At 37.5% G+C, this 16203-nt stretch overlaps 1 protein-coding gene across 1 annotated transcript; it reads right to left on the bottom strand.

Moving 5' to 3' along the window:
* Positions 1-816: 816 nt before the first annotated feature.
* On the bottom strand, positions 817-3151 carry LOC103942437. Its single transcript, XM_048575138.1, has 5 exons — positions 2803-3151; positions 2449-2538; positions 2130-2330; positions 1329-1628; positions 817-1187 (listed from the first exon to the last, which is right to left on the bottom strand). Exons 1-5 carry the CDS (start codon positions 3149-3151, stop codon positions 817-819), a joined length of 1311 nt encoding a protein of 436 aa, XP_048431095.1.
* Positions 3152-16203: the final 13052 nt, after the last annotated feature.

The following is a 16203-nucleotide window of genomic DNA, read 5'->3' as shown; positions in this document are numbered from 1 at the left end:
AGACTTGCCATAAAGTGCCTCAAATGGTGCCATACCAATACTTGAATGAAAGTTGTTGTTATAGGCAAATTCCATCAAATCTAACCGTTTATGCCAAGCATCACCAAACTGTAAAACGGAAGATCTTAGCATATCCTCTAACATTTGAATAGTCCTCTCTGATTGTCCATCTGTCTGAGGATGATATGTTGTACTGTAAAGTAACCTCAAATCAAGAGCTTCCTAGAATGCTACCTAGAACTTAAGAGTAAATCTAGGATCACGATCCGAGACAATACTAACTGGAACTCCATGATACTTCACAATCTTCAATATAAATAATTCAGATAATCGGCTTAAAGAATACTTCTCCCTCATTGGAATAAAATGTGCTGACTTAGTAAGCCGATCAACTATCACCCAAATGCCGTCATAACCATTATGTGTACGAGGAAGTTTGTACACAAAATCTATAGTAATGTTTTCCCATTTCCACTGTGGAATGGGAAGTGGCTGCATCAATCCAAAAGGCTTTTTCCTTTCAGCTTTAACCTGCTGACAAATGGCACACTTACTCACATACTCAGCAATTTCTCTTTTCATACCCTGCCAATAATAAAATGGTCGAATGATATGATACATTTTAGTACCTCCAGGATGCATTGCATAAGCCGAATAGTGCGCTTCGTCCAAAATTTCTTTCTTTAATTCCACATTATTTGGCACATATATTCTGTTTTCTTGCATAAGTATGCCATCAATCTCCTGAACTCTGAGATCTTTTTGTTTCCCTTAACTTCTTGCTTCAATTAACTCCTGGATTTCTTCAACAATCATCTAAGCCTCGAGCACACAATCAATTAAAATTGGTCTAACTTGGAAATTAGCAAGTAAAGCTTCTTCTTGAGCTTCCACCCCTAACTTCACTCCAATGCACCTCAAATCAGCGAGAAGAGGAATATGACAAGCATATAAAGCATTAAGTCTAACTGGAGTCTTCTTACTAAGTGTATCAGCCACCGTATTTGCACGACCAAGGTAATACTCAATCGTGCAATCATAATCACGTAGCAACTTAATCCACCTCCGCTGCCGAAGATTAAGATCCCTCTGAGTAAAAAGATGCTGGAGACTTTTATGATCCGTATAAATCTTACATTTTTCACCATAAAGATAATATCTCCAAATCTTCAAAGCAAAGATAATGGCTGCTAATTCCAGATCATGAGTAGGGTAATTCATCTCATAAGGCTTTAATTGTCGTGAAGCATAGGTAATCACCCTACCATGTTGCATCAACACACATCCTAAACCATTCAAATAAGCGTCACTATAGATCTTGAAATTACCGCTACCATCTGGAAGCGCCAAAACAGGTGCATGAGTGAGACAATACTTCAACTGCTGGAAGCTCAGCTCACAATTATCATTCCACTCAAATTTAACATCTTTCCTTGTCAATCTTGTCAGTGGTAAAGCAATAACTGAAAAATCTTTAACAAACTGTTGATAATAACCTGCTAGACCAAGGAAACTCAGTACCTCCGTGACGGTTCGTGGTTGCTCCCAATTCTCAACGGCTGCTACCTTTTGAAGATCCACCAGAATACCTTGGGCGGATATAACATGTCCCAAAAATGCCACTTGATCTAACCAAAATTAGCATTTGCTAAACTTAGCATACAATTGGTGTTCCCTCGATCTCTTCAACACCAAAGTGAGATGTCGAACATGCTTTGATTTAGACTTAGAGTATACCAGAATATCGTCAATAAAGACAATAATAAACCTATCTAAATATGGTTGGAATACTTGATTCATCAAATCCATAAAAGCCACAGGTGCATTAGTTAATCCGAATGACACCACAAGAAACTCATAATGACCATATCGAGTCCTAAAAGCCGTCTTAGGAACATCCTCACTTTTAATCTTCAACTGATAGTAACCAGACCTCAAATCAATCTTAGAAAATACGCAGGCACCTCGAAGCTGATCAAACAAATCATCTATACATGGCAATGGATAACGGTTTTTAATTGTTACCCGATTCAATTGCCTATAATCAATGCATAGCCTCAAAGTCCCGTCTTTCTTCCTCACAAATAACACTGGGGCTTCCCAGGGTGAAGTACTAAGCCGAATAAAACCTTTATCAACTAATTCTTGCAACTGAAATTTCAATTCCCTCAATTCAGCATGAGCCATTTGATAAGGAGTCAAAGATATTTGATCCGTACCTAGAAGCAAATCAATAGTGAACTCCACATCTCGGTCTGGCGGTAATCCAGGTAAATCATCAGGGAATACATCAGAAAAATGTCTGACTACTTTCACATCCTCCATCCACACTACTAGGAGCAACATCATTCAACACCACATGAGCTAAATATCCCTGGCAACCTTTTGATAATAACCTTTTTGCTCTCATAGCGGAAATAACGCCATGCCTTACCCCATTCTGCTCACCTACAAAAGTAACCACAGGTAATCCAGGACGATGGAAAGTAACTGTTTTCCCGTAGCAATCTATATTGGCACAATTATAATGCAACCAATCTGTGCCCAAAATCACATCAAAATCAACAATATCTAACAGGATAAGGTTAGCTGGCATAACTATATCATCCACCATCACTGGACATCCTGGATATACACAATCAACATAACATCTCTCCCTTCTAGGCATAGCAAACTCTAAATCATACCCTAGAGGTGTAGGATGAGGTTGCGTCACTTGAGCAAATGTATGAGAAATGACAGAATGCGTAGCACCACAATCAATTAAAACTCTAGCAAAGTGACCAAGAATGTTTAACGTACCTATGATTAAATCTGGATGATTCTGAGCATCCTGCAGAGAGATATTGTTAACACGTCCCTGGGTTTGTTGTCGTCCCCTACGACCTCTACTAGCTTGATTACCTCGCCCCTGACTTGGCTGACCAGATTGCCTTGAAGATCCTGCACTACTGGAAGCAATCTCTTCTTGCTGGGGCTGTCCTCCCTGATACCACTGAGATCCACAAGTTAGAATGAGAGGATATGGCGTATAACCTCCACAATACTGAGGATACCCACTATGATAATAAGGATCCTGGGAATACTGATATTGCCTTGAAGTATAAGGAACGGCATCACCCTGATAATGGTAAGCACTACCATGACCCATCTGACCATAACTACCAGATCTTGGAACTTGCTGGATCGGCGTTGGTGGTGGCAAGAAAGGCTGCTAGGGCCTCTGCTGATTCTGAGAACAATTTATAGCCCTATGCCCCATTTAGCCATAAGTAAAACATCCACTGCTGCCCTGCCTACACTCTCCAAAATGCCTATTGTTAAGCGGCACAACGGAGCCCTTCCTTTACTAGCATCCCCAAAAAATCTACCACCTCTTCCTTGACTAGTGGCATTAAAACCCTTGCTGGAAGAACTGGAACTAGCTCCACTTCGCTTAAAGCTCTGAGTCTTACGAGGTCCTTGAGATGATTGACCTTTACATTTATCATCTTTCTTCTAATTGCCGTAATTTTCTTCTTCCTCACTCTCACTAGGCATATTCTCTGAATCCTTAATCCTCAACAAAATCTCATAGAAGTCCTGGTAAGAAGCACAAGGAGTAGTGGTCGCCATAGAACACCACTTCTTCTTAGTACCCAATCTGAAACGACGGAGCATCTCAACCGGATTAGCAGCAACATCAGGATGATAACGAGACAAATCAATGAATCTCCTATAATACTCATTCGACGTCATATTCCCCTGTCTCAATTGGGTAAACTCTTGCTTCTTGTGATCAATATACTCAGGGGGAATAAACACTTTCTGAAATAATCGTTTCAACATTTCCCAGTCAGCAATTTCCTCTGGGGTCAACTAATAAACTTCATGTTCCAACCAGGAAGCTGGTTTTTGACCTAAGAACCTGATAGGAGCATATTTTGGCGACTTAGTTAGCTTGTTTTCGTACATTTATGTTATTAGTTCATAGTTATTTTACTAGTTTAAGCTATTTTCGTGTGTTTATAGGTTCATATGGCTAAAGAAGCAAAAATGAGCATTTTGGAGCAAAGTTGGACTTGGAATGGATAACATATGCTTGGAGCAAAAGGAATGGACGAAATTGAAGACCTAAAGGTGTGAGGATTCCTAATCACAAGAGGATTCCTAATCAAAAGAGGAATCATAGTCAAAGAAGGTTTCCTACTTGAAGTAGGAAAGTTAAGCCAAGGTTTCTTATTTTGGTTTAACCTTTCCTAATCCTAAAAGACCTTATGTTTCAGCAACATTGAAGACTCTTATGCATTTTAGGACATAAACCAAGCCTTCCTTGGAATCTAATTACCCTTGCCGTGCACCCCATAGACTTTCCCTTCCTTGCTGTGCAAGGGAAAAACTTGTTTCCTATTCTGTGTCACAAAATCACATTCCTATTTCACCTTAGTTAATGCCGCACCTTACATACCTTTTCCATCCTAAATCCTTGCCTAATTTTAGACTTAAACCATATTCCCTTTTCATACAATTTATGCCGCAAGTTTCCTTCCCCTTTCTCTTGGATTTTCTGATTTTATATCTCCTTTTCCTTATGGATTTGGGGGTCCAATCCTTTTGTAAACTATGTAATAAACCTTAGGATTCTTTCTCTCAAATAAATACCAAAGCCGCACCCTTATTCTACCCTAATCATTCACCCACACAATCTGCCATCCTTCATCCTTTCTCCAACCCTTTGCCACAGCCTTCAACCCATCCTTCCACCATTCTCCTACTTCCATACCTTCACCCAAACACTCATACACCATTCCCAACCTTTGCCGCACCACTCTACCAACCTAAATCCATTCACAACCCAGAAATCCATCCAAAATCACCCCTAGACTCTTGTGTCGCAGCTTTGCAAGGAAGAAGAAGAGAAGAAGAAGCCTTGGACGTTTGTGCATTCAAGTTGGAGTGTTGGACGTTCTTAGGTGTAATCTATCTTTTGTTGTCAATGTTTAATTCAATTTTCCTTTGTTTTGTTGTGAACATGAGAGGCTAAACTCATTTTAGCTAGGGGAGGCTTTGAAACCATGATTATATTTATGATATGAATTGATTAAGTCCAGTTGTGATTTCATAAATTGTGAATGCAATTTACTTAACCATTTGATGGATAACTTATTCTTGAGGCCTACTTAATTTGTATGCTTGAATTTGGTGCTAGAATATAAGAGAGTTTCACATAATCGTCACAAACTTATATTCACAAGTAGTTAAGGTTGTTTTCACAATCATGTTAAGTAAATTCCTAGCATGAGTATCATGATGTCATAGTTACAAGTGCTTTGTCAATACTTATGATTTTCATTGAACGTAATGATCTTTGATTGTATCTCTATTATGATGTCATGTAGGGAATTTTTGAAGAATGCTTTGGGTTGTCCTATGATGTCATCCAATCCAATAACTTAAGGAAAATATGAGGGTTAATTAGTGATGTCACGTTAATCTGGGGTGTTGAGGTTCATGGTTTATCGAAAAAGCAACTCGAAATCAATTTGTGTTTGAATGTATCAAGTGTGGAAAAGTATCCTTAGCTATCTAATCATCCATTGTTTTTCCCAAATTCGTCCAAAGTTTACTCAAGTCTTTTAATTACTTGTTTTTCTCTTAAATTCGTAAAAAACCCAATCCCCTTTACTTACTTGTTTAAAATCTGTCCTAAAGAGTGTTTTTGAGTCTTTTGAGTCAAAACCAATTCTAGTTCGTCCAAATTAAGTCCTAGAGTTAAATTGAGTCTTTTTGATTGTTTTGTGTTGTTTTGAGTCTTTTAAGTTTGTTTTGAGTCATATAAGTTTAGTTAAGAGTCTTTGAGTTTGTTTAAGTGTTTTTAAGCATATTTTTGTATCTTTGAGTCAGTTTTCATTAGATTAGCAATCCCTCCTAATCCCGGCCTAGAACGATCCCTACTTATATCTATACTACAATTGTCAAAAAGAGGTTTTAATTTGAGTGCTATTATTTATCACATCAAATTACAATCAAGTAGTTCCAAAGAAGTTCAGAGTCACGGTGGTGAAGAATGAAGAGAATGAACTTGTGCCCACACGCATCCAAACCGGTTGGAGAGTTTGCATTGACTATAGGAAGCTAAATGCCACAACAAGGAAAGATCACTTTCCTTTGCCATTCATTGATCAAATGCTTGAAAGGTTAGCCGGTTATTCTTTTTATTGCTTTCTTGATGGTTATTCGGGTTATAATTAAATTGTCATAGCTCCGGATGATCAAGAAAAGACCACTTTTACTTGTCCATTTGATACTTTTGCTTATCGTCGTATGCCATTTGGTTTATGCAATGCAGCGGCCACTTTCCAAAGATGCATGGTAAGTATATTTTCGGATTATGTTGAGAAAATTATTGAGGTGTTTATGGACGATTTTAGTGTGTTTGGGGACTCATTTGATGATTGTTTGCATAATCTCACTTTAATCCTGAAAAGATGCATGGAAACTAACCTCGTTTTAAATTGGGAAAAGTGTCATTTTATGGTCAAACAAGGCATAGTTTTGGGTCATATCATCTCTGAAAAAGGAATTGAAGTTGATAAGTCTAAAATAGATCTTGTACGTTACTTACCTTCTCCTACTTTGGTGAGAAAGGTTCGTTATTTTCTTGGCCATGCAGGATTCTATAGGCGATTTATCAAGGATTTTTCCAAGATTGCACAACCCCTATGCCGTCTCTTACAAAAAGAAGTGGCTTTTGAGGTCAACGAGGAGTGTGAGAAGGCATTCAAGCACCTCAAGGACATGCTTACCACGGCACCAATCATAATCCCACCAGATTGGAGCTTGCCTTTTGAGCTAATGTGTGATGCATCCGATTATGCAATAGGGGCTGTTTTGGGCCAAAGGAAGAACAAGCAACCACATGTCATCTATTATGCATCCTGGACCTTGAATGATGCTCAATTAAACTACTCTACCACTGAAAAAGAACTTCTTGCCGTTGTGTTTGCTTTAGATAAGTTTCGTTCATATTTACTTGGCACTAAAGTGATTGTATATTCTGATCATGCAGCTTTGAAGTACTTATTCACCAAAAAGGAGGCCAAACCAAGGCTAATTCGATGGATGCTTCTTCTCCAAGAGTTTGACATTGAAATTCGAGACAAGAAAAGGAGTGAAAACATGGTGGCTGACCATTTAAGTCGTTTGGTGTGCAATGAGGACTCCTTACCCGTCCAAGAGACATTCCCCAATGAGAAATTGTTGTCCATTAAGGTAAGTGAACCTTGGTATGCCGATTTGGTGAACTTTTTGGTGTCAAAACGTGTTCCAAACACCATAACCAAGCACCAACGTGATAAACTTAAAAAGGAGGCACGGTTTTATGTATGGGATGACCCATATTTATGGAAATTTTGTGCATATCAGATTTTTCGTCGTTGTGTGCGTGATTGTGAATTTAATTCAATTCTAACCTTTTGCCACACTTATGCATGTGGAGGACATTTTGGCACACAACACACTACCCTTAAGGTGTTAGAATGTGGTTTTTATTGCCCTACAATCTTTAAAGATGCTAGAACTTTTTGTTTAACTTGTGATCGTTGTCATCGCATGGGAAATATAGGTGCAAGGGACCAAATGTCGCAAACACCCATCTTTAATGCCGAAATTTTTGATGTTTGGGGCATTGATTTCATGGGCCTTTTTCCTTCTTCATATGGTTTCACTTATATTTTGCTTGCGGTTGATTATGTCTCAAAATGGGTAGAAGCCAAGGCCACCCGTACTAATGATTCTAGAGTTGTTGCAGATTTTATCAAAACTAACATCTTTGCTAGATTTGGAATGCCAAGGGTGCTCATTAGTGATGGAGGATCTCATTTTTGCAATCGTACCATCGAGGCATTGCTCGAGAAATATCAAGTCACACATAAGGTTTCAACACCTTATCATCCTCAAACCAATGGCCAAGCCGAGGTGTCTAATAGAGAAATCAAGCAAATCTTGGAGAAAACCGTTGGGCCAACAAGAAAAGATTGGAGCTTGCGTTTGGAGGATGCATTGTGGGCTTATCGAACGGCCTACAAAACACCCATAGGGATGTCACCATTTCGGCTAGTCTATGGCAAACCATGCCATCTCCCTATGGAGTTAGAACACAAGGCACATTGGGTGATCAAGACATTCAACATGGACATAGATGCGGCTGAAATTCATAGGAAGCTTTAATTGAATGAACTTGAGGAGATTAGGCTTGAAGCATATGAGAATGCTTGCATTTACAAGGAAAAGACCAAGGCTTTCCATGACAAGATGATCCGTAGCAAAACATTCTCCATAGGGAACAAAGTTTTAATTTTTAATTCTCGCATTCGTTTGTTTCCATATGGTGCAGTTCAAATCCAAAGCTTGAGGAATGACCAAGAATTCAAGGTGAATGGGCATCGTTTGAAGCCATATTATGCAAGTGTTGAAGGGCAGATTGTGGAGGACATTACCCTCGATGCCGTGGGCTCTACTTGAGCCTAAGAAGCACGTTCGTCCGATTGCAAGACGTTAAAGCAAGCGCTTCTTGGGAGGCAACCCATGCATTCAACTAGAGAGGATTTGGGCAATTCAACAATTCATTCCACAAAATCAAATTTGCGTTCCTAACTCTCTATCTCTTTATTGTTTTTATTTCGGCTTGTTAGTTAGTTTATGTTGTGTGTTTGAATGTGAGTTTTTGTTTGAAACATTGAGGACAGTGTTTGATTTAAGTGTGTGTGTGGGGGGGGGGGGGTAAACAAGTTGTTTTTGCATGATTTTCGTGGGATTTTATCACCTATCACTTCTAATGTTGTTTCTCACTGTTTTTAAGTGTTTTTAGTGTGTTTTGAAGTGTTTTCATGTGTTTGGATTAGAAAATACGAAAATTTTACAAAAAAAAATTGCAAAAGAGTTTTGAAAAACCCAAAAAGAGTTGTTTTAAAGTTGTTTTTGTGTGTTTGTTTGTGTCTTAGGGTACCTTCCAACACAATGATGAGGATTTGTTTTTAATTGCATGACTATTAAAGAATGTTGTAAACATGGATGGAAGTTTGATTTACTCTTTAGTTGATGCTTGGTTATAGTTATAGTTTACGAATTCACATGTAATCACAAAGAAAAAAAAATAAGTTTTTGTAACATGCTTGAAGGAAGGAACTCAAACTAATGCTACATCCTTGAGAGACTTGAGCCTAAAACGTTCTTTGGAGAGTATAATCTGTGATTTCTTGTTTTCTAAAGTCGTTGCATGATCTCATCATTCTTTGCTTGGTTGCTACTTAGAACGCATCTTATCATTATAGTTCCAAATACTAGAACTCGTACCCATTTCATTCAAAGCATGATATTGATTGCATAACATACAATAAGATGAAGTTGTTTAGTTAAGCCAAAGCCAAAAAGCCTAACTCTTTTGCATATGTATTGTAGGATTACCCCTTTTGAGCCTTTTCAAGCCTATTTTCTTTGTTAACCACATTATCCGTACCTAGCCTAGATTAGGACTTTCCATACCCTTGTTCTTAAAGGATAGTGAAGCATGACTTAGAATGAATTCCTTTTGATCAACATATTGCAAAAAACAAGTGTGGGGGAAGGTAATAGGGCACGGCAAAGAACAAAAATAAAGAAAAAAAAAATTCGTGGAAAAATAAAAAGAAAATAGAAAAGTGGTGAAAAGAAAGAAAAGGAGTTGAAAAATAAGCGAGAATGATCTCACAAGTGTTGGATGTTCAAGAAAGGGTCAAAAAGTTTGAATTTGACCCTAAATGTTGCATGAATCTTCCCTTGTGTTTAAAAGTTAATTTCTGCCATCAAAAGTGAGTTTAAGTGTCAATTTCATTACTTTGCTTCCTATTGTTTTAAGAACATTTGTTTATCTTTTACCCTTCTTTGTTAGCCAATACCCTTAGCCCCGTTACAACCCTCAACTTCTATCTTGATGTTATGTGTTCAATATGTGGAGTTTGAATTTGGTATGAGCATATGGAATCACTGGTTCTCGTTCTAAGTAGTAGCATTCCATTCATGAGATCATATACATGTCATTGTCATAAACCCAGAAAATGCTTTCTTTGATATAACATATGTGAGTGTTAGTCTACATGTTTAAATCAATCTTCTCACATATACCTAGTGTAGGGTGTGTAGTTAGAAAATCTGTGTGAAAATAAAGAGCATTCTAGTGAGGAATTAAGGGAATTCTCTAAGGCATGTTACTACATTCAAAATGTTGTTTTAATTGATTAAATGTGAACTAGTAAGTGGTAACTATGGTTGAGTGTGTGCTAAAGTGTAAAGAGAGCCAAAAACCGTGGGAATGATGTTCTTTGATGTGTCATGTTCGTTGGAAATCTCTGAGGTACATGTTGGAAGGTTTAGAGTTTGTTTTGGTTGTGTTCTTGTTGTTTCTTTTATTTTGTTTTGCTCGAGGACTAGCAAAAGCTAAGTATGGGGGAATTTGATAGGAGCATATTTTGGCGACTTAGTTAGCTTGTTTTCATACATTTATGTTATTAGTTCATAGTTATTTTAGTAGTTTAAGCTATTTTCGTATGTTTATAGGTTCATATGGCTAAGGAAGCAAAAAGGAGCATTTTGGAGCAAAATTGGACTTGGAATGGATAGCATATGCTTGGAGCAAAAGGAATGGATGAAAATTGAAGACCTAAAGGTGTGAGGATTCGTAATCACAAGAGGATTCCTAATCAAAAGAGGAATCCTAGTCAAAGAAGGTTTCCTACTTGAAGTAGGAAAGTGAAGCCAATATTTCCTATTTTGGTTTAACTTTTCCTAATCCTAAAAGACCTTATGTTTCAGCAACATTGAAGACTCTTATGCATTTTAGGACACAAACTAAGCCTTCCTTGGAACCTAATTACCCTTGCTGTGCACCCCATAGACTTTCCCTTCCTTGCCGTGCAAGGGAAAGGCTTGTTTCCTATTCTATGTTACAAAATCACATTCCTATTTCACCTTAGTTAATGCCGCACCTTATATACCTTTTGAAAGTCCTAGGATGGGTACTAATTTAACCTAGAAATATAACTAAATTTCAACTTAAAACTAAAGCAATTTAAGGTTTAAGTTAATCAGTTATGTAAACTAATCCCTACACAAATAGTCAAAATAAATATAAAGAGTACTCACATGATGTAGGATTTAACGAGGCAAAACCCACCACTGGGAAAATCCTCGGGCTACCAAGCTAGGAAGCACTAAGAAAGAAAGAATACATAAAGACTTACAAGAACCCATCAACTAGACAACCATACTAGTTGGCAGCTTTGTCTTCGCACTTTGCTACTCGATCTTTCATCAGTCTTCGAGTTGAAGTGGCACAATACTAACGCGATCATCAATCACCTTTTCCTCGAACTTTGCAAGACACTAACTCGATCATGCAGAATGTTTATATGATGAAGTGTTTGTTTGGAAAACAATCAAGTACGAAAATCACACGACACATTTTCATAATTGACATTCAATAAAACAAATGAAACTAGCATGAAAATAATATTTTCTCTTTAAACACAATTGCTATTGAAACCACAAGATGGCAGCAACTGAAAAGTTAATTTTTTATTTGTTAAAAATGCAAAGCTGCTGCCAATGCTATAATCAAAGAAAACATGCATATGCAGCTTCACCTTTTTCCAAGAGTTTGACAACTCTTATAAAAGCTTAATGCACTGCTCGACGCAAACCGATAAGAATGCAATCCATGTAATCAGATGACTCCTACCAACATGCAAACAGATAAGTCCCAATGCAAACCGATAAATCCCAATGCAACTCAATAAGTCCCAATGCAATCAGATTAGTCTCAATGCAATCAGATTGTTTATTTGAAAGTGTGTTTTAATAATTAATATAGAAAGGATAAGTCATTTAAAAGAGATAAAACACACAATGGTCAAGAGTCCTATTATAACTACAATAACATGAGATAACAAATGAATGTAGTTGAATGCATGCGTGCAAACGTACCTTTGGGATCCGCCTCAGGATCATCCTCTGGTGTAGACGATGGCAGCGGTGTGTGTTCTAGAATAGGGGAACAGGGAATACAGGTAGGCGGCGTAACATAATCGGGACTGAATCCAGATTCATCATCAGAGGATGAAAGAGGGATAAGAGGAATAAGCATGTGTTCGGGGATGCGGTGGAAACATTGCTCCAATTTAGAAATTCGATGGCTGCTATCATTGGTAGAATTCTTAATGAAATGTTCCAACAGAGAGAATTGCTTGCGCAGATCAAGAATATGTTGGACGACCTCGTGGGGAACATCAACAGCAGAAACAGTGGAGGAAGCAGGTGGAGGAGGAAATAATTTACGAGTCATAGAGCGTGTACGGGGAGAAGAGTCGGAAGGAGTAATAATGGGAGGTTTGCCTTTCAGAGTATGAGAACGGGTAGACTTGCGTGAGGAAACCATGATGAACAGATGTTGGAGACAACGTGCAATGAGCAATTGAAAACACGTCAATAAATAGGGGAAAAACAAGTATTGAGTCCAATTTCAAAGCAATAAAAAAACTAAAAAGATAATCAATGAAAAAAAAATAAAAAAAAACACATAATGGGAAAGGATAGAGCAAAGATAAGGATAATAACGATTTTTTTTTTTTTTTTAATGTCCACAGAAACATAATACAACCGAAAGAAAGCCAAAATAGTCAGGACTATAGAGATGCAATATGATTAAACAAGCCAACTCAAGAGCAACCCCTAAACTCACAAGGAATATTCTCAAATTTCACTCAAGGTGTTTGGGGTGAAGTGTTTACACTAAAAAAGATCATTATGTGAATACCCTACCATAGGCTTGCAGAGCAATCTCATCTCCACACATCAACAAATTACCCTCAAGAGATGAAATAGGTTCTTACGAAGGGTGATAGTAGGGTATAGGTACGGGATTAAGAAAAAAAAAATAGGGAGGAGATAAGTCCAAGAAGCTATAGAATCCTGTCGAAATAAAACGGAAGAGAGGTGGAGACAGAGGGAACCACTAGAGCAATAGAGAGTGCTTTGCACATTTAATATATTTGTGGTCTTCAAGTACAAGTATACCATTGAGTGGCTTCAGAGATAAACAATTGCCATGTGTGTTATACACACGAATCTTGATTTTTCTTTTTTTTTATTTTTTTTTGTTTTTTATTTTTTATTTTTTTTATTTGAGATAGCTTTTCTTGACTTGGAAAGATTCTGTCAGCACAAGTTTTGCTCTGCAATGGGAAACAGTCTTGGACTCTCGCCTAAAAAATTTATTCAATTGGCTCGGATTGTGGGGAGAACCAGGGTATAAGAAGTGAAGCAGGGAATATAAACTGAAGGAGAGGTTCAATAATGCGGAAAAATAATAAAGCACTGGGGTATAAGAAAAAAAATCGTAATTCTTATTTTCATCTCAAAAGAAGAGTAAAAAGCGATACAAAGCCTCGAGAGATCGCAAAGCAAGTTCTAGAGAGTTAAAAATCACATAAGATAGAGCACACAGAAATGATTAAAAGTGTATGAAAAATGCATACACTAACTAGAGGCTCAAAAGCTCACAGGGTGCAGAGGTGCAGGTAAGAAGCCAAGTTTAATCAGAAAACATACATATAGTATCAACCACCAAAGCAAAAACATATTATGTGTAGCACGAAGTAGAGAATGCAGTGGACAAAAGTTTTGTAGACTAACAAGAATTGGACTTCTTTTGCGTTAATGTTTAAGAAAAATTAATAACTAAGGAAGAAAAAGAAAAAAAAATGAAAAAAAATGAAGTTTAGAGAACACGACATATTCCTAATGCCTTTCGAAGAGTTTCGAAACGATGAGTGTCGAGAGGCTTAGTAAACAAGTCTGCAAGTTGATGTTCAGTGGCAATAAACTCCAATATTAAAACCTTCTCTTCAACCAGAACACGAATAAAATGGTGACGAATGTCAATATGTTTGGTACGAGAATGTTGAATTGGATTCTTGGAAATGTTTATAGCACTAGTGTTGTCACAGAAAATAGAGAATGTGCCTTGATTAATGCCATAATCACGAATCATTTGCTTCATCCAAAGCAATTGGGTGCAACAGCTACTAGCAGCGATGTATTCAGCTTCGGCAGTGGATAAGGAAACGCAATTTTGTTTCTTACTATGCCGAGCGACAAGATTGTTTCCAACATAGAAACATCCTCCAGAAGTACTTTTCCGATCATCAGCATTTCCAGCCCAATCGCCATCTGAAAATCCAGCAATTTCAGAATTGGTTTCAAAAGAATAATGTAAACCAAAATCAACCGTGCCACGTACATACCTGATGATTCTTTTGACAGCTTCCAAATGCGATTCTTTTGGATCAGCTTGATATCGTGCACATGCACCAACACTATAAGAGATATCAGGCTTACTAGCAGTAAGATACAACAAACTTCCAATCATACTCCTACAGAGGGTTTGATCAACACTTTTTCCATTTGGATCCTTGTGAAGTTTTGTGGTTGTTGCCATGAGATTGGAGACTGGTTTTGTTGAATCCAAACCAAACTTCTTAACCAGCTCACTTGCATATTTTGTCTGAAAGACAAGAATACCGTTTTCAACTTGTTTAACCTGTAATCCTAAGAAAAATTTTAATTCCCCACACATGCTCATTTCGAATTCGCTCTGCATAACTTCAGTGAATTCTTTGACAAGTATGTCAGATGTTGAGCCAAATATTATGTCATCCACATACACTTGAGCTATCATCACATCATTGTTTATTCTTTTAACGAACAAGGTTTTGTCAATAGCTCCTTGAGTATATCCTTTCTTTAACAAATGGGTTGAGAGTTTTTCATACCATGCTCTAGGAGCTTGTTTCAAACCGTACAAAGTTTTCTTCAACCGATACACATGATCAGGATGTTTTGGATCAACAAACCCCTTTGGTTGCTCCATGTATACTTCTTCTTGAAGTACTCCATTTAAAAAAGCACTCTTGACATCCATTTGATGTAATTTAAAATGCAGATGACATGCAAAAGCAAGTAACAACCTAATGGACTCCAATCTCACAACGGGAGCAAATGTCTCGTCAAAATCCAAACCTTCCACCTGAGTGTATCCTTGAGCAACTAAACGAGCTTTATTTCTCGTTATGATACCATGTTCATCGGTTTTGTTCCGAAAAACCCATTTTGTTCCTATAACATTTGTTTCTTTGGGTCTGGAAACAAGATACCATACATCATTTCTAACAAATTGATTGAGTTCCTCCTGCATGGCCATTATCCAATCATCATCTAAAAGAGCTTCCTTGGCATTTTTTGGGTCAATCTTTGATATGTAGCATGTGAAGTTTACCACAGCAGTAGTTTTGCTTCTTGTTAGTATGGTATCTTCCACGTTGCCAATAATGTCAGACTTGGAGTGATCTTTTTGCACTTGCTTGTGTCCTTTTCTCAAAGCTTTTGTTGAATCAACATTTTGGTGCACTTCAACCTGAGTAGTGGATGACTCATCGATTAATTTACTTTGAAGGAATTCTTCATCTGAAGCAGGTTGTTCAATACTTAAGGAAGAGTCATTCATAACAACATTAATGGACTCCATGATATTTTTAGTTCTCTTGTTGAACACTCTATATGCTCTACTAGTGAGAGAGTATCCTAGAAAAATTCCAATATCACTTCGTGAATCGAATTTTGTTAACATTTCCCTATCTCTATAAATGTAGCATATACTTCCAAACACTTTCAAATGCTTCACGTTTGGTTTCTTTCCTTTCCAAATCTCATATGGTGTGCACTTTGTACCAGGTCTAAAATAGACCCTATTTGCAGTATAGCAAACGGTGCTGACTGCTTCAGCCCAAAAATGACTTGTCAAACGAGCGCTAGTCAGCATGACATGACTCATGTCAAGCAACACATGATTTTTCCGTTCAACAACTCCGTATTGTTGAGGAGTGATTGGAGCAGAAAAATTATGAGCAATTCCTTTTTCATCACAAAATTCAGAAAATGATGTGTTTTCAAATTCAGTTCCGTGATCGGTTTTGAGTTTTATCACACGATCATTTGAAGCAACTCTATCATTTTGAATTCTATTCAACAAGCCACAAAATGCTTTGAACGCATCAGATTTCTCACGCAAGAATGCAACCCAAGTAAAACGTGAGAAATCATCCACCAAGACAAGAATATATTTCTTTCCCCCAA

Source organism: the organism of the source record quoted next, unplaced genomic scaffold, assembly GCF_019419815.1.
Source record: "Pyrus x bretschneideri cultivar Hongxiangsu unplaced genomic scaffold, Pyrus_bretschneideri_v1 Contig78, whole genome shotgun sequence".
NCBI lineage: Eukaryota > Viridiplantae > Streptophyta > Magnoliopsida > Rosales > Rosaceae > Pyrus > Pyrus x bretschneideri.
This window is presented reverse-complemented; position numbering and strand designations above follow the sequence as displayed.

Coding starts and splice junctions, on each gene's coding strand:
- LOC103942437 (XM_048575138.1), bottom strand. CDS start 3,151: ATGGGTCATGGTAGTGCTTACCATTATCAGGGTGATGCCGTTCCTTAT. Junction 2,539..2,802: donor TCATCCAGATTTAATCATAG/GTACGTTAAACA, acceptor TTTTGGGCACAG/ATTGGTTGCATTATAATTGT. Junction 1,629..2,129: donor GCAAGAATTAGTTGATAAAG/GTTTTATTCGGC, acceptor AATTTTGGTTAG/ATCAAGTGGCATTTTTGGGA.